General features: G+C 39.8%; 1 protein-coding gene across 1 annotated transcript in view; it reads left to right on the top strand.

Moving 5' to 3' along the window:
- The window catches only part of app (Palmitoyltransferase app), a 326850-nt gene that overhangs the window by 199727 nt on the left and 104648 nt on the right, over positions 1-22475 (top strand). The window contains exon 7 of the mRNA XM_067134866.2: positions 16377-16492. Within this exon, the coding sequence (XP_066990967.1) occupies positions 16377-16492 (116 nt within the window). The remainder of the gene's footprint in view (positions 1-16376; positions 16493-22475) is intronic.

The following is a 22475-nucleotide window of genomic DNA, read 5'->3' on the forward strand; positions in this document are numbered from 1 at the left end:
CTACGATATAGGTTAAGGCGTACAGCAAAAACAGCTGTAACACGGCGTTTTGCAGTAAAATGTTGATCAGCAAAATCATTAGTTTAATAACTTTAGCTAAAAATTAGGGCAGCACCAAATTTTCATTCAACACATTCAGTTTACATGCATGTATTGTACAATATTTTAGTGCAACTTAAAAAAATCTCGAATATATTTTTGTTTTTGAGATCGTTGTCGCTTGGCTTAAAAGTTATTTCTGATGATATGTGAATCAATAAGTTCAGTGGCATTATAATTAGTATTACACTCAGCAAAAGTTATGAATTTATTTCGGGACTCTGCGGCTTCTTCCCAGCTGATTCTCTCCTTTTCTTTGGTTTCCTCATCTGAGTCACGTTATCCAAAGGATTGTTGTTGGTTACACTTCTTACAACATCCATAACTTCAGACACTGATTCTGGATGTTATTCCTCCTCAACAGTCTGTGGTGTTGAATCAAATGAAGGATCCGCAGTTTGCCAAAGTTTTCCCCAGCACCGTTGTGAAGTAACTTTTTTTTACTTGAACCCAGGACAGTGCGACAGCATAGACGGCATCTTGTTAATTAAAAGTTCTTTTGAAATTCAGTTACCATCACACTCAGCGTTTAACAGGCTGCGAACGAAAGTACTCCTATAAAAATCTGAATTACCCCTTGATCCATTGGCTGGATCAGTGACGTAACATCAGTCGGCAGAAGTGTAGCAAATATAATTTCAGAAACTAACTCAGCTACTGGTGGATGTGCTTTACAGTTGGCTTTGCTGTTTTCTGGTAGACCAAGGTTTTTGAAGCTTTCTTTGACTTGAACTTGAATTGAACCAGTCTTTGAATAGAGTGGCGGTCATCCATACATTTGATCGAGCATCATAATGACAGGCAAGTTCGTAACATTTTTAAATGCCTGAGGTTTTCTAGATTTACCAATTACAAAAGGAGTTATTCGGTGGCTTCCAGATGCATTAGCATATAGCAAAACTGTCAATCTGTCTTTGTCCTTTTAAACTCTTTAGCCGCCTTTTCACCCCCCGCAGCTAGAGTAGATGTTGGTAAGCACCGCCATAGTAGACCTGTTTCATCAGCATTGTAAATCTGATTAGCTGTTGGATTATTAACTGTGCTTATTCCTTCAAACTCGTCTTTGTATTTTTCTGTTGAATCTTGGTTTGCTGAAAGTGTCTCTCCGGTTACATCAAGACTCCGAATTCCATGCCGAAACTTAAAGTTTCTGAGCCAACCATCAGAAAAATTGCATTCACTCTCTGCAACACCTAAGTCTTGTCCAAATTTCTTTGCCTTTTCAATAACCATTAGCCCCGTCACTGGCTTTCCTTCGGAGCGTGCATTGAACCATTTGTACAATAAGCTGTCTAATTGTTCCAGTTTTGGTTTTTTTATGTTTGTCTAGAAGCCGATTTTTCAGTTGTTACCGACTGAGAAGCAAATTTCATTAGTTCATCTATTTGGTTTTTTTAAGTCTTAAATGGTTGACAAGCCAATATTAAATTCATTCAACAAAATATTTCTATTCTCACCGTTGTACTGGCGTTTGATGATTTCCAGTTTCTGGTTGATGGTCAGAGTTACATGCTTACATTTCTCTCCTGATTTGAAACTTGAAGAAGGTTTCGGTTTCGAGAACATTGTCACTGTTTAAATACCAAGAAAACTTCCACAGGGCACTTTGATATGTATGTTCACTACACTACTGCACTAATGCAATACGAATCCTAGATCCCAAGAAAAAATACTGCAGCGAAAAGTGCTCACAGTCGAAACAATGAACTGAACCTGTGTGTGGTGACAGCCAACAATGCCGATTGTGTCTAACAGTAGCAGACGCACAGTGGACACTTCCGGGTGGTTTTGAACCGCGCTGTGCGCTTTAACTGTCATAAACATAAAAAAATAACATTAAAAAATCCTGGAATTGTGCCGGACCATCGGGCGTTCCGGACTGTTGGATGCAGGACTAATGGAATTCTACTGTACATACAATTCTCTGTCTGCATCAGTCGTTGTTTGGTGCCATTTCTGATATGCCTTCTTTTTACGTTTACAAGCTGCTTTCACTTCTTCATTCCACCAAGATGTTTGCTTTGTCAATCTTTATATACAGTTTTTCCTAGGCATTCCCTTGCTGTTTCTATGACAGCATCCATGTATGCCACCCATTCTCCTTCTATATCCTGAACCTGCTTACTGTTTATTGTTAGGACATTTTCACTAACCATATCCACGTGCTTCTGTCTAATTTTCTCGTCCTGGAGATCTGATACCCTTATACTTCTGTAGACAGATTTCACTTGCTCTGTCCTAGACCTAGAGGTTCTTAGTTCACTGCAGATTGGATAGTGGTCTGTATCATCAAAAAATGCCCTGAATACTTGCACATTCCTAACAGATTTCCTTAATTCAAATTCTGTTATGATATAGTCTGTTATGGATCTTGTACCCCTATCCTCCCATGTATAGTGGTGAATAGCCTTATGTCCAGCTCCATGGCTAAATGGTTAGCGTGCTGGCCATTGGTGACAGGAGTCCCGGGTTCGATTCCTGGCAGGGTAGGGAATTTTAACCTTAATTGGTTAATTTTGCTGGCACGGGGGTTGGTGTGTGTGTGTGTGTGTCGTCTTCATCATCATTTCATCCTCATCACGACGCGCAGGTCGCCTATGGGAGTCAAATCAAAAGACCTGCACCTAGCAACACACGTCAACATCAAATAACGACATTGGCCCAGCACTTAAAATGCTTTTCCTTCCTATTTTATATTCAACATTGAACCTATTTTTATATTCTCTCTACTATGTATTAGCTTGTCAATTTCTTTCTACATCAAGCATTGACTATGGCTTCAAGCCATTAATTATGTTACTTACAATCAAATGACGTCTCCTTCTTTAAGTGAACTACATACGAAGTTATCATTGTATTGTACTGTAGTTCAGCATTGAACCTATTTTATATTCTTTCTACTATGTATTAACTTGACAATTTCTTTCAACATCAAGCATTGACTACGGCTTCAAGCCATCAGTTATGTTACTTACAATCAAATGACATCACCTTCATTAAGTGAACTACCTTCAAATTTATCATTGTATTAGAGTTTTCATTATTTCAGAAACATTTTTATGATGAACTGTAAATTTTATCTTACACACATCATCTTCCAACATACACTGACTGACAGAGCAAATGCAACACCAAGAAGGAGTGGTCAGAACTTTATGCCAATTGCAGGGTAGACTGTCGTCACTGAGGTATGCTCATGATGTGAAATGCGCCGCTGTGCTGCGCACGTAGCGAACGATAAATGGGACACGGCGTTGGCGAATGGCCCACTTCGTACCGTGATTTCTCAGCCGACAGTCATTGTAGAACGTGTTGTCGTGTGCCACAGGACATGTGTATAGCTAAGAATGCAAGGCCGCCGTCAACGGAGGCATTTCCAGCAGACAGACGACTTTACGAGGGGTATGGTGATCGGGCTGAGAAGGGCAGGTTGGTCGCTTCGTCAAATCGCAGCCGATACCCATAGGGATGTGTCCACGGTGCAGCGCCTGTGGCGAAGATGGTTGGCGCAGGGACATGTGGCACGTGCGAGGGGTCCAGGCGCAGCCCGAGTGACGTCAGCACGCGAGGATCGGCGCATCCGCCGCCAAGCGGTGGCAGCCCCGCACGCCACGTCAACCGCCATTCTTCAGCATGTGCAAGACACCCTGGCTGTTCCAATATCGACCAGAACAATTTCCCGTCGATTGGTTGAAGGAGGCCTGCACTCCCGGCGTCCGCTCAGAAGACTACCATTGACTCCACAGCATAGACATGCACGCCTGGCACGGTGCCGGGCTAGAGCGACTTGGATGAGGGAATGGCGGAACGTCGTGTTCTCCGATGAGTCACGCTTCTGTTCTGTCAGTGATAGTCACCGCAGACGAGTGTGGCGTCGGCGTGGAGAAAGGTCAAATCCGGCAGTAACTGTGGAGCGCCCTACCGCTAGACAACGCGGCATCATGGTTTGGGGCGCTATTGCGTATGATTCCACGTCACCTGTAGTGCGTATTCAAGACACGTTAAATGCCCACCGCTACGTGCAGCATGTGCTGCGGCCGGTGGCACTCCCGTACCTTCAGGGGCTGCCCAATGCTCTGTTTCAGCAGGATAATGCCCGCCCACACACTGCTCGCATCTCCCAACAGGCTCTACGAGGTGTACAGATGCTTCCGCGGCCAGCGTACTCTCCGGATCTCTCACCAATCGAACATGTGTGGGATCTCATTGGACGCCGTTTGCAAACTCTGCCCCAGCCTCGTACGGACGACCAACTGTGGCAAATGGTTGACAGAGAATGGAGAACCATCCCTCAGGACACCATCCGCACTCTTATTGACTCTGTACCTCGACGTGTTTCTGCGTGCATCGCCGCTCGCGGTGGTCCTACATCCTACTGAGTCGATGCCGTGCGCATTGTGTAACCTGCATATCGGTTTGAAATAAACATCAATTATTCGTCCGTGCCGTCTCTGTTTTTTCCCCAACTTTCATCCCTTTCGAACCACTCCTCCTTGGTGTTGCATTTGCTCTGTCAGTCAGTGTATTTTAGAATAATCTTTAACCAGGTACCTGATTTTTAAAAAATACGGTTTTGATATTGACTGAGGATGCCTCATAAGAAGAGGCGAAACATGTCTCATTATATTTTAACAATGTTTTAACTCATATGTTAACATTTTGTATCGTATTGAATAGGTGGCAAAATAATAAATATTTTCTTGTATACATTTTATGACTAAATTGATGTCAGTAAGAAATTCAACAGAATTGAATGTCAGATTGGTGATAGAAAGCTAGAACAGGTCGATAATTTCAAGTATTTAGGTTGTGTGTTCTACCAGGATGGTAATATACTAAGTGAGATTGAATCAAGGTGTAGTAAAGCTAATGCAGTGAGCTCGCAATTGCGATCAGCAGTATTCTGTAAGAAGGAAGTCAGTTCCCAGACGAAACTATCTTTTTTTTTTTTTTTTTTTTTTTTTTTGCTAGGGGCTTTACGTCGCACCGACACAGATAGGTCTTATGGCGACGATGGGATAGGAAAGGCCTAGGAGTTGGAAGGAAGCGGCCGTGGCCTTAATCAAGGTACAGCCCCAGCATTTGCCTGGTGTGAAACTATCTTTACATCAGTCTGTTTTCAGACCAACTTTTCTTAACGGGAGCGAAAGCTTGATGGACTCAGGATATCTTATTCATAAGCTAGAAGTAACAGACACGAAAGTAGCGAGAATGATTGCTGGTACAAACAGGTGGGAACAATGACAGGAGGGTACTCAGAATGAGGAGATAAAAGCTAATTTAGAAGTGAACACGATGGATGAAGCTGGACGCATAAACCAGCTTCGGTGGTGGGGTCATGTGAGGCGAATGGAGGAGAATAGTTACCTAGGAGAATAATGGACTCTGTTATGGTGGGTAATAGAAGTAGAGGTAGAGCAAGACGACGACGATGATTAGACTCAATTTCTAACGATTTAAAGATAAGAGGTATAGAACTAAATGAGGCCACAGCACTAGTTGTATATAGAGGATTGTGGCGACGTTTAGTAAATTCACAGAGGCTTGCAGACTGAACGCTGAAAGGCATAACAGTCTATAATGATAATGTATGTATGTACGCAATCTAAGTTTTTGGGGATCACGATCATGAAACATTAAAATAATGAAACCAAAATACAGATTTAGTTGAACACAGGGCTGTTCCCCATTCTACCAAAGGTCAAGGTATATCAGGTTTAAATTACAATATAAAAAATTTGAAACAGCTTGCATTCAAAGAAAATGTATGCAAGTTCATCGCACAGCTAGTTACTTCAAAATTATTCAAAATGGAAGCAAAAGAAATGAACTGAAAATTTACATTACAGTAGATGAATAAAACAAAATAGAAAACATAAAAGAAGTTAACTTGTGTCCATATAAATGACTAGGAAATCCCAGCGGAGCAGGCCATCAGAAAAAGCACCTGACTTACAGGCAAGCGCTCAAGGTAGTGATACGCATGCATAGCTTGCATCGAGCGGGACGCTACCTAAGGTACACTGAAAAATCAAACATCTGCAATATTTGGCAGAGAGCCAATGAGCATGAATATTACAATCAGTTCATTTGTTTTATAACCAGTGAGATTAATCACGACTATATATGGTCATATTTTCTTTATTCACAAAATATACTGAAAATTAGGTATGCCTCCTCAGAAATCCACACATGGTAAGTACAGGTTGTCCCACAAGTCTTATTAAACAACACTGCACAAGCTTTTTCCATCCGTAACGTATTAATATGCAATTTCCAATACTCTAGTATCTTACATAATTGAAACCCTGCTTGAGAAGGTTATAGTTCAACAATGCCATGAGGAATATTTTGCAAAATCAATTACAAAAATTGATTTGACTTGCCTTGTCGTTTAGTTGTAAGTCTTGAACTATGGACACACTGCAAAGTTTCAGTTTTAAAAGTTCTTTTGTTTATATATATTTAGACTAAGAATATTGAAAACTCATTTCCTTAGCAGGATGACTCAGAAATTTCTTAATAGAACATTGTAATCTTCTTCAGTTTCCTATTTTCCCATGGATCAGATTATGGACTTCATTATTGCCTCTCTCTCCACCCCTATTTTCCTGCTTCTTTCTTTTATCTTTCCTATTCCCCTGTCTGTACTCTCCTACACTATATCCATCCACCTCTTTCTAGGACTTTCTTGGCTGCATTCACAAAATACAACTCCGAGTAGAGTTGGAGTAGAATCGAGTATCGCGAAGTACCTAGTAAGGTTACCTCTGAGTAACGATATTTCCTGAACGCTTGGAGTGAATACAGAGTAACAGAATATGGCTAATCAATTAAGGAAGGTTATTTGTTTGTTTTACCATAATCTCATTTGCGAGGAATTTAATGTCTAATTTCCAGGTGAGTTTCTTCATAGCAGTGTGCTATATATGAGTTGTTACTACTTTCCTCACCAAGTTGTGCAATACAATCAATCAATCAATCAATCAATATTGATCTGCATTTAGGGCAGTCGCCCAGGTGGCAGATTCCCTAGCTGTTGCTTTCCTAGCCTTTTCCTAAATTATTTCAAAGAAAATGGAAATTTATTGAACGTCTCCCTTGGTAAGTTATTCCAATCCCTAACTCCCCTTCCTATAAATGAATATTTGCCCCAGTTTGTCCTCTTGAATTCTAACTTTATCTTCATATTGTGATCTTTCCTACTTTTATAAACGCCACTCAAAACTTATTCGTCTACTAATGTCATTCCACGCCATTTCTCCACTGACAGCTCGGAACATACCACTTAGTCGAGCAGCTCTTCTTCTTTCGTTCAATTCTTCCCAACCCAAACTTTGCAACATTTTTGTAACGCTACTCTTTTGTCGGAAATCACCCAGAACAATTCTTCCTCTTTCAGAAAATGTTTTTATTTTAGTCATTCCGGCTTGTTTAAAGCTAGTAGAAGCCATTTAATATGAGCCCGCAGGACATTTAAAAGCCCAGAACCACACCCACTTCTCCTGTAATAGCATAATGATAGTTTACTGTGTGTTTTTCGCTGGATATTCAAGTATTTCGCAGCGTATTTGCCGTAGAAGTACACTTCGGCACGCTGACAGTCACTTGTTTACTACGTAATCAATACTTTTTTTTTTGCTTGTTCCTTTATGTCGCACCGACAAAGATAGGTATTATGGCGACGTTGGGACAGGAAAGGCCTGGAAATGGGAAGGAAGCGGACATGGCCTTAATTAAGGTACAGCCCCAGCATTTGCCTGGTATGAAAATGGGAAGCCACGGAAAACTATCTTCAGGGCTGCCGACAGTGGGGTTCGAACCCACTATCTCCCAGATGCGAGCTCACAGCTGCGCGCTCCTAACCTATTTTAATTTGAACTGACGGAGATAACGTTGTACCTCTTCCAAATAGTACTCAATTTATATCTGCCACACATGTATACTTTGATAGTTTAAATATATTATGTACCGTATTTGTATCAATATCAATCAATACTGATCTGCACTTAGGGCAGTCGCCCAGGTGGCAGATTCCCTATCTGTTGCTTTCCTAGCTTTTTCCGAAATAATTTCAAAGAAATTGGAAATTTATTGAACATCTCCCTTGGTAAGTTATTCCAATAGCAAGAATAAAGTACGATAGGTCTTCTCTCTAACATTTGAGTTAGCTGGAGTTTGTAAAAACGTTTATTTCCCAGCATTCTTCCTCGACTCAATAATTTTTGAAGACTTGTTTATCAGTAATTGCAAATGGAGAATGTTACGCGCACAACTTAAGTCAAATACTAATGCCTAAAACAGGAGAAAGTTTCCCTCTCGACTTCAACATAACACCAACACCACTGGTCACGCAATGAGAGAACCTCTCACACAGGGCGCACTAACTTGTACGAATCTTTGTTCCGACTAGAGGAGGGGGTACTTACCCTTCAAATGTGAATCGCCTTACACACGACAGTTATAAACTGAGCTAGAAGAGGGAACAGTCACCTCCCGTGCATCACTGAGAAGTAAACTCACAATACAAAATAATGTGAGAGAAAATCTCATACAGTGACCACTCGTGGGTTAATGGTACAATGCTTTTTAAATGAGAAAAAAGACAAATCTAGCTGTAAAAGTTCAGGCAGGAATGCTAAAGCTAAAAAAGTAATGTTTAAATGAAAGATCAAGCCCTTTCACAGCAGTCCATTTCTCATCTTGATTATAAGTCTAATTTCAGTTTTTAAATAATAATCTGTAAATAATTCTTCATTCGTTTATCCAGAATTGCTTTATCTCCCTGCATGAGCTTATCTAGTCTTAATATACCAATACACTATAGTAATACAGTCAAACCTTGATATCTCGAACCTCCATTACTCAAATTTTCAGTATCTCGAAGTAACTTAAATTTCCTGGCCATTTGTCCTATTCTTCATGTGTATTTATTTCTCTGTTACTCGAAATTTGATTACACAAATTCCTTGAAGCAAACATTTCCTCCCTTGAAGCAAAAAATACTCTGTAACTTGAATGTTGTGCAGCATTAATTGTGCAATACAGAGTTATCAGAAAATCGGCAAAGCCTCACTCTTTCTCAAGTGTGAATTAATTAGCGGTCATGTACGCTAGCAACCCCCAAAGTGGCGGATGACAAGCCTCATTTACGAATCTCGGCTGCGTGGTATTGATGAGAAGTTTCAACGTGAAGGGAAGAAAGGTTAACAGTAACAAGCTGAAGAGACTAACGGATGTTTTCCAAAAGTGTTAACAGAGGTATGTTTCTTGTTTCACTACTGTATGTACTGTATCCTGTTCTCTAAAAGGTACTATAATAAAGGTTATAATTAAAGTGATGCCGTAAAATATTGTTTGTATATTTGTAAATATTGTAAAAAATAATGTATTCAGTATATGCCCGTAGATACATATGATTCAATTATGTGCTATACATGCTTAAAAATGGCATTCTCTATATCTCAAAATTTTGATAACTCAAAATAAATTTAGTTCCCGAGGTGATTCGAGATATCGAGGTTCCACTGTATTTACTTTGCTAAGATATTACCTATATTTAATAACATTGACAAACCAGTAGACAGTTATATGAGAGCCATACAAAAATTAAGTTCCTCTATTAAAAAATATTTAAAAAAGACAACATAGTTCCATGAAAAATTTTATTGGCACTTGATACAGCAATGTTGGAGCTATTTTTTGACATAATCACTACCAGAATTGAGACAGTTGTCATATCATACCAACTTTTGTATGCCGATGTCGTAGAAATCTGCCACCTGGGAATGGTACCAGTGTGTGAAATTCATCTTCAGCTCTTCATCCATTTGCAAAATGCTGACAAGAAGACAGGAATTTCATGAGGTGCAAGATGAGATGAATACCACTGGGAGCAAGATCGGGACTGTATGGTGGATGATAAAGTACCTTTCAGCCAAACTCCTGCCAAACAGTTGCTGAGCGCCGAGCTGTATGTGGGCAAGCATTGTCATGGATCAGCACAACACCTGCACTGAGCATTCCACACCTCTTGTTTTGGAATGGCCCATCGCAGTTTCGGCAGAAACGTAATCGCAGACCAAACCTTACAGGTGGCATGAGAAAGAATACGAGCTGCCATTTCGAGCCACTACTGCTGTGCTACTGACACCAGGCAGGACTTGTCCAGCCGGTATAGGATTCCTACGTAATAGATCTGTTGCACATGCTCATATTTCTCGGCTAAGTACATTCACTTTACAAGAAAAGAAATAGGGAAACTTAATTTCTGGTTGGTGTACATAATTTTAGTTGTCATTATTATTATTATTATTATTATTATTATTATTATTATTATTATTATTATTATTATTATTATTATTATTATTTCCACCTCCATAGTGTAATGGTTAGTGCTATTAGCTACTGTTCTAGGAGGCCCAGGTTTGATTCCTGGTACTGTCAGAAATTTAGGATTGGTAAGAGGGCTAGTATGTGGTTAAAACGTTAGTTACAGCTCTCCTCGATTGTAGGAGTACCTAAAAAGACCTGCACTACCTTGGGACTAGGACAATCAATCATTCAATCAATCAATCAGTCAGTCATCATTGATCTGAATTTAGGGCTTTTGCCCAGGTAGAAGATTCACTACCCTTTGTTTACCTAGTCTTTTCTTAAATGATTTCAAAGAGTTTGAAGTTTATTGAACATCGATAAATTATTCCAATCCCTAAATCCTCTTCCTATAAATGAATATTAGCCTCAATTTGTCGTTGTATTGTGACCTTTCCTACGTTCAAAAACTCCTTTCAAGCTTATTGTCATTGCACCCGCAAAATCTGCTGTGTGAAATATTTCAGCTTAGAACTTTGGCCAATAATATTCTGTCATTTAAGGTTCAGCTACAGCTGGATAAAGGGGATGATGATGATGATGATGATGATTGTGTGAATATATTCAAAGAATTCTCGCTCTTGATTATATATGTGCTGCAGGTCAGTATTTCTGCCACAACAATATCACAGTGGTTTTTCCAGGTGTAATTACATTATTCATCTACTAATGTCATTCCACACCATCTCTCCACTGATAGCTCAGAATATATCACATATCAGTCTCCCTCCTGCACAGTATCCCAATGATAACAGTCTATGCTCCTGTAAACTTTTCCTGCACTGTCATAAGCAGATCCAACATATTGCCAACTATAGTGGTACACATTCCTGCTTGACTTACATTGTTGGTACAGTGTGTAAAACGACCACCTTCTCCTTACCCTCCTCCTTCCCTTGTACTTTCCTAAACGTTTGCCTTGCCCTAATTCCTGGATAACACTCTACCCCGGTTCTATTTCCTCCACGCTTTCTTCACGTGCCTCAACCATACCCACCTCATTAGATCCCCTCCCTTCCTGGTCTCCTTTTAATCTTCCCTGAAGGCTGCAGTACCTTCTTCCTTCTCCCTTTTCTCCCTCTTATGATTATTATTATATAAATTAAAATGCTATTTGTTTAGGGCGTCGACCTATAGAGATCTTTTGCCCCTACTTGCACCATATGATAAGAACCTGCGTGTAATTGGAATTACGGAAGTGTAGAGTGTTGAATGTGAGGAAAGGAACATTAAGGACGTCGCAAATATCCAGTCTCCAGACCAGGGATATTAATCATTTACAATTAAAAACCCCTGACCCAGCCAGGAATCGAACCCGGGGCTGCTGGGTGACAGGCGGACGCGTTGCACCCTACACCGCGGGGCCAGACTGCCCTCTTATGATTCTCTTCCCTCATTCTGTCCTTTATTCTGCTTTCCGTTTTCTCTTACCTTCTCCCTCCTCTGTAACACTTCTGTGTTTGTTATCTTCCCTCTCCTGTTCTACCTGCAGTGACTCATACCATTTCCTCACCAATACCTCTCCTGAAATATCACCCATACTAGATCCCTTGGCCCTCAGTTTCCTTACCCTTAAAACATTGGTCTGCCTGTCTTACACAACTTCTCTCGTTCCTTCCCCTCCTTCCTGCCCACCAATTGTACTCTGTTCATTGTTTGAGGGAGCCCTACCTTCATTCCTGTCCTCTGTTAGTTAACTCTCAAACACACTATTTCTTCCCTCACACTCCCTCCTTTCCTGTCTATCAACCATACCCTTTACATTTGTTAAGGGAGACTTAACTTTCGTTTCTTTTCTTTCCTCCTTTAGACTCCTAATTATCTGTGTCAAACACACTATCTCTTACTTCATATTCCCCACCAAACCTTGTTTTGTATTTTGTAACTGAAATGTAATGGGAGAAGAGTTTTTGAGTGGATTCCAGCTCCTGCTTGTATGACTGAATACATTCTTGATCCATCGGTGTAAATTTTTATTCGTTTAGAGATTATCTGTCATTGCTGCTAAGTTAGTGTGTTTTGTAGCGTATAATGTAGGTAAGCCTGTAGATGTTGAAGAGAGTATAAAATATCAGAAATAAATTCGGACACAACTCTCAATAATATAATTAATTAGAAAAATTTATTAAAACATTCTGTCTCAACTCAACTCTACACTCAACAACACATTGCGCCATTACTCAGCACAAGTAAAAACAAAAGAATCACAGTTTTAGTCACAGAGTAAATATAAATTTAGCAGAGTTTCGGTGTGATAAGGTTGGCGACACAATCTCTGGAAAAAACAGTTGAATAATCAAAAACACTACCAGATATGAAAAATACTATATACACTACGAACTATTTTTCTCATCATGTCAAATTTTATATGACACTCAATACAGAAGAAAATTATTAATTCCAATATAAAACTGATCTGAAATTGTGTCATTATGGTTGTGTAGCTAGAAGGGGTGGAAGGTGTGCAGTATTCCTTTAAACCTTTTGAGTCCAATATTTATTTTATACAATTAATGTTTTGAAAGCAAATCTGTACAAAATTTTATGTTGTCAATCATTCTGTAACTCGTAGCAGTTTTTATTTCTGTAGTACTTTCCGAAGCACTTTTTTTGGGATGAAGTCCAGGGTTCTTTCTACAGGTTTTACAGAAAAATTGTGTGTCCATTCTTCCACCCACTACTTTCCTGTCTGAACATATGGCATAATCCATCATTTTCGTGTGCTCTCATGCATTAATGATGTTTCGATTCCTGTTGAGACAAAAAAGTAATGTCTGAATCACTACTGTCACCTAACTGCTCACAACAATCCTGGCTGTGCATGCCATGGCTAGTAGACACTGTGTTTTGCAGAACGTAACCATTATTCCACAGATGATCTGTTTCCAGAGATAATGCTTTACGCTGCATACATGGTAAAGAAAATTTACGAGAAATCTAATCTGAAATTTAGGTCAGACTAGGTCCGACGTAGAACCTGAACTACATATTAGCAATGTCAGGCTGAGTCCGACAGAGGGCCTGAAAGGGTTAAGTGTTATTGTTCTAAAGGTATGCTAGAATGCTGAATGTTTGCCCTGAAAGAGATTTGGTATAAACTATTACTGACTGACTATGAAGGATTTGATCATACAGTTTTGGTCTGTGGCAAGGGCTAAACCAGCTACCACTCCACTCAAGTGATTTCAAGGTTGAAAACATGCCGAGTGGGTCGCTATGGGTGTCACTATTGATGTCTGTATCACTCCTAAAACAAAAACACTGAAATGGATGGAATAGTGCATGCCCAAGATTTTTTTTTTTTCTTTTCATATCTGAAGCCATCTCTTTTCAGTTTCGACTCAGTTAATTTATAACTGTTAGGTTCTTCAGATGCCTTTGCTGGCAGGACCTAGTGTTTACAGTGCACTATGCCTTTTTGTTACTTTTGTTACTTTCATTGACCTGTCTCATTCTTATCCTTGGCTTTGACAATATGAAAGTGACTGAGATATGAGCAATGCTAGTAATGCCATTCCTTATGCAGCCACTCCCTGCTATGAATGGTGTGAAAATGTTGTTCATAGGGCCAGATGCATGCATTTCAGTGGGCTTGGCAGACTGATATGTAATAGCAACTTCTGGCTCTGTGAGGAAACCAACAGGAAACTACTCACTCCTCATTTCCGTAGTACACCTCTTCAGTGATGCCTAGGCCATCTACAAAGTATGACAGCTGATGGCAGAGCTGTTGAGGATCCTACCAGCCTTAGGGCTGAGGACCGAGCAGGTTCTTCAGTTTGCCAAAAACTAATTTTGAATAAATAAATTTATAAACTACCTGAAAAAGAAAACTTATGGTAACAGAATTATACCTGAAAAAGAAATAACTTACATTCAAATAGCCACCAAGCAAGTGGTCGTGAGGTTAGGGTCACGCTGCTGTGAGCTTGCATTGAGGAAATAGTAGGTTCGAACCCCACTGTCAACAGCTCTGAAGATGATTTCCCATTTTCACACCAAGCAAATGTTGGGGCTGTACCTTAATTAAGGCCACGGCTGCTTCCTTCCCACTCCTAGTCCTTTCCCATCCCATCATCACCATTAGACCTATCTGTGTCAGTGCGGCATAAAGCAAATTGAAAAAAAAAAAAAAAGTTACGTAGAATGGCATGTTTCGTTCTTGAAAAATCATCATCAGATTCTATGAGATCACACTCCCAATATAACCTTTTCAAATAAAGAAACAAACCTGTTGGAAAAGAGGTCTGTAATTTAATTGCAAAGAAAGTCTCTTGGATAACAACATAAAATAACTAATCACGGATGTTGAAATTGCATGTGACAACATAACCCCACTACATAAAGAAATAATTAAAAACACAGCAACCAACGAAGCACTAATAATTATCAAAGTAGAAAATTCAGTGAACCAACCAAGTTTTAAAACTTAAAGCATGTTACTAAAAAGCATTAAAAGCAACAATGTAATAGTCACACATTCACCATAATGTGAAAATTAATTGAAAAACGAATCCATCAGCAGCAACAGAATACAAGAGATCAAACACGACCCAATGAATACATTTCAAAGTGACATAAAACAAGCACTCAAAATACCAGATTTAAACCTCACCAAATAAAAGCATTCTGTGCTAGAGTGGAGAGAAGTGAGGTCTTCATTAAGATAATTCCCAAATTTCATGTTTAAAGTTTCTAAATATTTTTGAGTGTGATTTGATAGAATCTGATGATGTTCTTTCAAGAATGAAACTTGTCTTTCTATTTTAATTAAGTTGTTTCTTTTTCAGATATAATTTTATTATCATATGTTTTGTTTTTTGGATAGTTTATAAATTGATTTATTCAAAATTAGTTTTGGCAGACTAAAGTACCTAACAGTTGTAAATTGCCCAAGATGCCTTGCTGTCTGGCTGAGTGCCGTGATGTCTCACAGCGATACAAATGATTTTGTTTTGTGTGGATGCTTGCTGCGATACCGGCAGGACGTACTGTGCTGTGATTGTCCAGTCAAGGTCACCTCTCATTTGCTGCAGCAGACAGCGCACATATTTAATGTTATTGCATTTTATTGGTGTGACTAGAATTAGGAGCATATAATTAATTCAGTACGCAACAATCCCACTACATGGGACAAAAGAAACGAGAATAATCATAACGTACATTTTCTACTATAAAAAAATTGAAAAAATAGCTTACGAGCTGGGAATTTCAGGTAAGTGCACAACTTTATTACAATGAATGGACACATGACAAAGTCCAAATAACATACATTTTCAAGGGCTTACAGTTACAGAAGAATACACTTCAGCAGCCTGTAATGAGTTTCCAAATAAAAGTGACTATACATCACTCTTCGCTTGCTTGTTAATATTCTAGGAAAATGGTTTTGAAGCATTCTCTAATGCATTTTGCTCTGCTCGAACGATGATTGTTTGATCTGGTCATAGACATATTACAAAACAGCAATTGTTTAATATCATGTTTGTTCTGTATTGATGTCAACTAATAAAATAATTATTCTTTTAAATAGAATGTTTTATGTTTCCACCAGTCAATACTTATATTAGTACATGTTTTGATCAGTGAGACCATATCCATAGGTATTGAATGATGGAAATATAAACCATACCATTTGAAGGAATAATTCTTTTATTTAAACAAAACAGTTTGCGACTGAAGCTTTAAGCAAGTTGATCACCGCACACTGCGGCTGGCATATAGTGGCACATTTGTGACATATCGACAGCGATAACATCGTCATTCATAGCAATAGCAACCCACTCGGACCCTAAGACTGCAAATCAAGCTAGTTTTTAGTAGTTTAACCTCTCGTTATTAATTAGATCTTGTATTATTCATTTTGATCTTCTGTACTTAATCATTTTGTATTGATTGTGCAGATAGACGAGGCATTGTGACCCCAGAGTATGCTGCTGTGCACACTAAAGTGGAGGACCGTGATGCAGTTATTGCCAACAACAAGACATATGGCACAGTCAAGGCTGTACAACCTTCGGTAATATTCAAGCTTTGTGTTTATATTCATTCTAGTTTTCCCAATATTTCTTCTATTATATGTGTACATCTTCTTTCTTTCATTATTTTGTGTTCCTGATGCACTGTGGGGAATGGACCTTTAACTTCCTAAATACAAACTTCTAGATAAATGTCCACATCACATTGCTAAGATTCATATAATAAATTAATACTATGAAAAACAAAATCAGTTCTAAAATACATCCAATATCCAGAGCAATACAGCCTATTAACTCGCCTTTTGTTTGGTGTCCCAACAGAATGTGCAAAATTCCCTTCATTATGAAAATACTGGTCCAAATCTGTACTATGGAGAAGGTGTTCAACTCATGATAAAAATGTGTGTGTACATGAAAGAAATGGAGAGCAACGACTTACTTGTAGACACAAGTAGATAGAGTACACATAAAAGAAACACATAGCTCCAAAATTTTCTGCCACCCAATACAAATACCTTATACACATGAATAAAGTTCATGCTATCGAATAATCCATGCAACCTAATTGTAGGAGAGAATTTTAAAAATTTGCTTTAATTTCTGTACAGACTGAAGAACCTAACCAATTTTTTTTTAAAGGCATAAAAGTCAAAACCTCTCTTTTGTACATAAATGATGTTGCAGACTGAATTCTACATAATGACGTACTCCAAAACTGAATAAAATATAAATTTGTGTTGAGAAATGCATTATAATCTTCACATGCTGTTGGGTAGGCAAATCACATTTTGTTAATAATAAAAGAATATTGTGGTACGGTCCCATCTAAATGTCTAACAATGAAAATAAAAGACTATTATAAACATATTGAACAAATTAATCCAGGATGCACATTTCAAGGAAATACTGAGTAAGCTCATAAAAGTAATGCACTTCTGTTTGATGTTATACACTTCAGAGACCTCGGAGACGATCTCGGGGACCTCTGTTCGCATCTTCAAAAGTGTATATTTCCACCTCTTGCACCAATGATGGCATTCAAACCCTTCAGGCATGCTCCTGATTAATGTGGTAATGTCCTGTTGAGCAATCATTTCCCATTCTTCCAGGAGGGCGTTCCATAGGTCCTGTAGGGTCTCTGAATAGTGCTGACAGGCTCTTCTCCCCAGCTGGTCCCAAACGTGCTCAATAGGATTCAAATCAGGGCTTCGAGCAGGCTAAGCCATAGCACGAAACCCTGTTTCATCCAAGAACTCCTGCACAATTCTCGTAACATGTGGGTGTGCATTGTCGTGCATTCGTGTAAAATCATCACTATTAAATGAAGTGAAAGGCATCGTGGAAGATGTAGTCCTCAACACTTCTGCAATATAATGCATGCTGCAACCATCTTCTACCAAAGCAACAGCTTTCGCAGCTTGTTCAGGGCTTAACAGCATGTTTAGTCCAGAAAGCTGATTAAAACAATCACAGAAAGATCCTACAAACACATGTGATTGAAATGGGAACAATTAAAGGTACAGAAATAAGTGCTACAATAGCGGGAAAACATTATTGGCTCACATCCAGTGATGTGTTTTCCAGGTTGCGCAGTAAGAAACAATGTAGGCTAGTGCAGTAAGCAATCAACACTTCATTGTTTGCTCGCAAAGCAACGCCAATAACATACGCTGTCTTAAAAATTTGGTTGAAGTGCTTCTCTTTGATTAAATGGATAATTACACATCATTTATTGGGTGTTGAGATTTTTGTGCCACTCAGTGTATTTAAGCTTCGAAATCTGGCTGCACAGTAATTGCGTTGTCATCAGGGTTAATGTGGAGCTCTTCTTGTGTTGACATCCAGGAAGAACCAATAAAGCAGGGCCATCCAAACAGCGCTCCCCGAGCGCTAGCGCTCTGGCCGCGCTCCAAGCCAGTGCTCCGAGCGCTTTGGGGAAGGTAGTGGTGGGAGAAGCTTGGCTGGCTGAGCGAGCGGTCTGCCCGCCGCGCCGAAGAGAGCAGTCGATACATCAGTCGTAGTCTAGTCTACAGTGACTATACATATAGTGTTACTGTAGTCTAGTCCAATGCGTTTTGTTGACAGCATGTAACCACAACTAAATCAGTTTCGCAGTTGTCATGACTGAACATCATACAAAGAGGAGTAGTGAAGCAGCAGCCTATAAAGCAGAATGGGAAATTTCAATTTTCTGTACAGCTTATAAAGGGGATGCCAAATTCGTAGTGTGCCACCAAGATTTAATGTGTTAAAAAAGCACAATTTGGAACGGCACTACAGTGCCAACCACAGGGATGATTACGGTGATTTGACAGACGCCCGTCGCCAATCGAAGTTGGAAGAATTGAAAGAAAATTTCAAGCAGCACTATTCTGTAGGTATTATTGTTTAAATTTTTAAATGCTTGTTTACAAACGGGAATGAAGAAATTATTGAATTATCTGAAGAATACTAAAATTGTAACTTGCCGTATTTTTGTCTGACAGATGATTTAGGAGAGTGAGGTTGGTGGACCCATTTTACGAACAAGCTACAAATGTTCGCCGCGAATTGCCAAAGCTGGGAAACCCTTCACGGAAGGGAATGTAATCAAGGAGTGACTAATGGATGCGGCGGCATGTATTTGTCCTATGAAGCTAGTTGAGAAATTTGATAAAATCTCTTTTTCTCCTTAAACTGTGGCTCGCAGAATAGACGATATGGCCGTTGATATGGAACAGCAATTAATGGAGAAGGCAGCAAATTTTGTTTCCTTTTCCATCGCCCTCGACGAATCAACCGACGTTGCGGACAAAGCTCAGCTCGTTATTTTCATTCGAGGGGTGGATGAAGATCTTCGGGTCACCGAGGATTTCCTAGACTTGGTAGCTCTCGAAGACACCTCTACCGGTTTCGATATTTTCCAAGCAGTGGAGGGTGTTTTTGAGTCAATGGGATTAAAATGGGAGCGGTTGACGAGTGTAACGACGGATGGAGCTTCTGCATTACGTGGTCTACGCACGGGGTTCCTCAGCTATGTAAAATTAAACGTGGCTGAGAGCGGTAGTACCCTAATGGCGGCGATCCAGTGCTTTAAACACCAGGAGGCAATCTGTGCAAAAGTCGCCAAGCTTAAAGACATAATGGGAACAGTTGTGCGAATGGTAAATTTTCTTCCCTCCCATGAATTCACGCACCGTCAATTCAAAGAGTACCGGGCGAGTTGGCCGTGCGGTTAGGGGCGCGCAGCTGTGAGCTCGCAATCGCGAGACAATGGGATCGAACCCCACTATCGGCAGCCCTGAAGATGGTTTTTTGTGGTTTCCCATTTTCACTCCAGGAAAATGCTGGGGTTGTACCTTAATCAATACCTTAATTAAGGCCACGGCCGCTTCCTTCCCATTCCTGGGCCTTTCTTGTCCCATCGTCACCATAAAACCTATCTGTGTCGGTGTGACGTAAAGCAAGTAGCAAAAGAAAAAAATCAGAGTTCTTGGATGACATCGAAGCGGAGTATCCGGATATCCCAAACCATGCAGAAGTAAGATGGCTGAGGAACGCGAAGTGCTTCATCGAATTTTTTGCTTGCGGAATGCAATAGATACCTTTTATGACATGAAAGGGTGGCCGGAAGTTCCTTCGCGTGATCCTAACTGGGTGGCGGACTTGGCCCCTTTAAGTGACTTTACTGTCCATTTGAATACTTTGAACACTTCGCTTCAGGGCGAAACGCACATTATCTCCGATTTGGTGGAAAAAATTCAAGCGTTCGAAAGAAAATTGATTTTGTGGGAAAACCAGTTGCGTCCAAGGAACACAGCAATTTTCCGTTGCTTGAAACAGTGAAAAACGGTGTCGACTTTGATGAGTATTTGCAGGTTATTCGCCAATTACAAGAAGAGTTTGAAAAGAGATTTTCAGAATACAGAACTCCAAGCGGTGTTAGATGTATTTGTTCGACCATTTTCTCTTAGTGCAGACAGTGCTCCACAGCTATTTCAGTTACAGTTGCTTGAACTGCAGTGCAATGTTCGTCTTAAAGACCACTTTCTAATGTCACGAAGTTTAGAAGAATTTTGCAGCGGTTTTCCGCAAGAAGAATACCCCCTTTTGTATAAACATGCATGTAAAGTTCTGTCAATGTTTGGCTCAACGTGCATTTGTGAGTGTTTCTTTTCGGTTCTTAAGTTTACCAAAAGTAATCAACGTGCAACGATAAGCGATAGAAACTTGCGAAATTGTTTCAGAATAGCTGTGTCCAGAAATATTGTAGGCCTACTCAATTTGGAGATGATTGTTTGCTCCAAAAGTAAAAGCTCGCGAAAACGACTGACCAAAAGTCACTCAATGTCTGTATTTTCTGTTCATATCGGTAAAACGTTATTGAATTTTCCTCTCAGATACAGTGGCGGTCACAATAATAGAGCCACCTGGCAAAGGTTTGGAATAAAATGTAAATTTATTACTAGACATGTTTGTACTCTGATGGAAACAAAATTTTACGTTGTACAGGAACCATTTCAACAGAATCACATTGTACCACAGTCAGTTATATAGATAAAACAACTCAAACTAATCAATAATATTCAAAAGAATACCAGACCACAGGGTCAAAAAAATAGAGCCAATCGACACAAATATTTTGTACTTGATCTCAGTCTTATGAAATTTACAGGAACAGTCGTTTTTGCATAGGAGTGCATTAGTACTTCGTGGGGTAACCCTTATTTTTGAGGATTTCCCTGCACCTCTTACCCATAGAGTCGACTAAACGCCTGCATTCGTCGCTGCTGATCGCATACCAGGCTCTCTGGATTTCTTCACAAAGTTTATCTAAAGATGTAGCTTTTGAGCGGTCAATTCTCTTGTCTACGATCTCCCATAAGTTCTCAATGGGTGATGCGTCAAGGGATTGAGGTGGCCACTCTAATACTTCGATATGGCAATCTTGAAAAAACTGCCTTAAGATCCTTGCAGTATGCTTTGGATCGTTATCGTGCTGAAATTTCCATTTCAGCGGCATTTCCTCTTCAGCATAAGGCAGCATCACATTTGCCAAGATGTCTTTGCACATTTCTGCGTTCATTATGCCGTTGATACGGTGTATTGGACCAATGCCGTACCATAAAAAACAACCCCATACCGTAACACTTCCGCCACCGTATTTCACAGTTTTTAAAGTGTACTTGGGATTACATTCCTGGTTTGGTGGGCAGCGCACATAGACTTTTCCGTCTGAGGCAAACCTATTATACTTGGATTCATCGGACCAAAGGATGTTCCTCCACCAAATATTAGGTTTTATTTCATTTCTCCGGGCGAAGGCCAATCTTTTCCGAACATTAGCTTTTGAAACATGTGGCTTCTGTCTCGCAATGCGCCCATTCAATTTTGCGGATCTCAGTCGTCTTTGAATCGTTGAAGTTGATGGTTGAACATCATTTTTATCGCTAAACAAAATGGCTTTCAGTCGTGGTGTTGACAAAAATGGGTCTTTCTTTACTTCCCTATTGATGAGTCTGTCTACGCGACGAGTCACTCCCTGTTCTCCACCTGCGGCTTTGTTTGTTTTGCCAGTCTAATGGCGTTCTGGACTCGTTTTCGCGAAACGTGTAAATCTTTGGCTGTTTGATTCATGGACATCCCACTTTTGAACATCCGGAACATTACTATACGCTCATCATCACTCGTATGCTTTGCTCTGCCCATCTAAAAGAATGTAAACAAAACCAAACGTCAATTTGCATACAAAATAATATTGAGTGGAGGTTTGTTGACAAATAATATCGCTAGCCCCCAAAACAACTGCAAAACATCAATTTGAACGGGACTTCTGTAAAACGGCTCTATTATTTTGACCCATAAGATTCTTACCTTTATGCCTCTTTTCGCACATCTAGCTCAAACGCTTCCTTTCGCACGACTACAAATAGCAGCGATGTCTTCCCTGATGTTGTCTAAAACGGACTGACAACACGGCACTCGTGGAGATTTTGCGAACTAATAGATATTCTAGTTCTTAATCCCGTCAATAGCGGTGGCTCT

The sequence above is a fragment of the Anabrus simplex genome, chromosome 1 (assembly GCF_040414725.1).
Source record: "Anabrus simplex isolate iqAnaSimp1 chromosome 1, ASM4041472v1, whole genome shotgun sequence".
In the NCBI taxonomy this organism is placed as follows: Eukaryota; Metazoa; Arthropoda; class Insecta; order Orthoptera; family Tettigoniidae; genus Anabrus; species Anabrus simplex.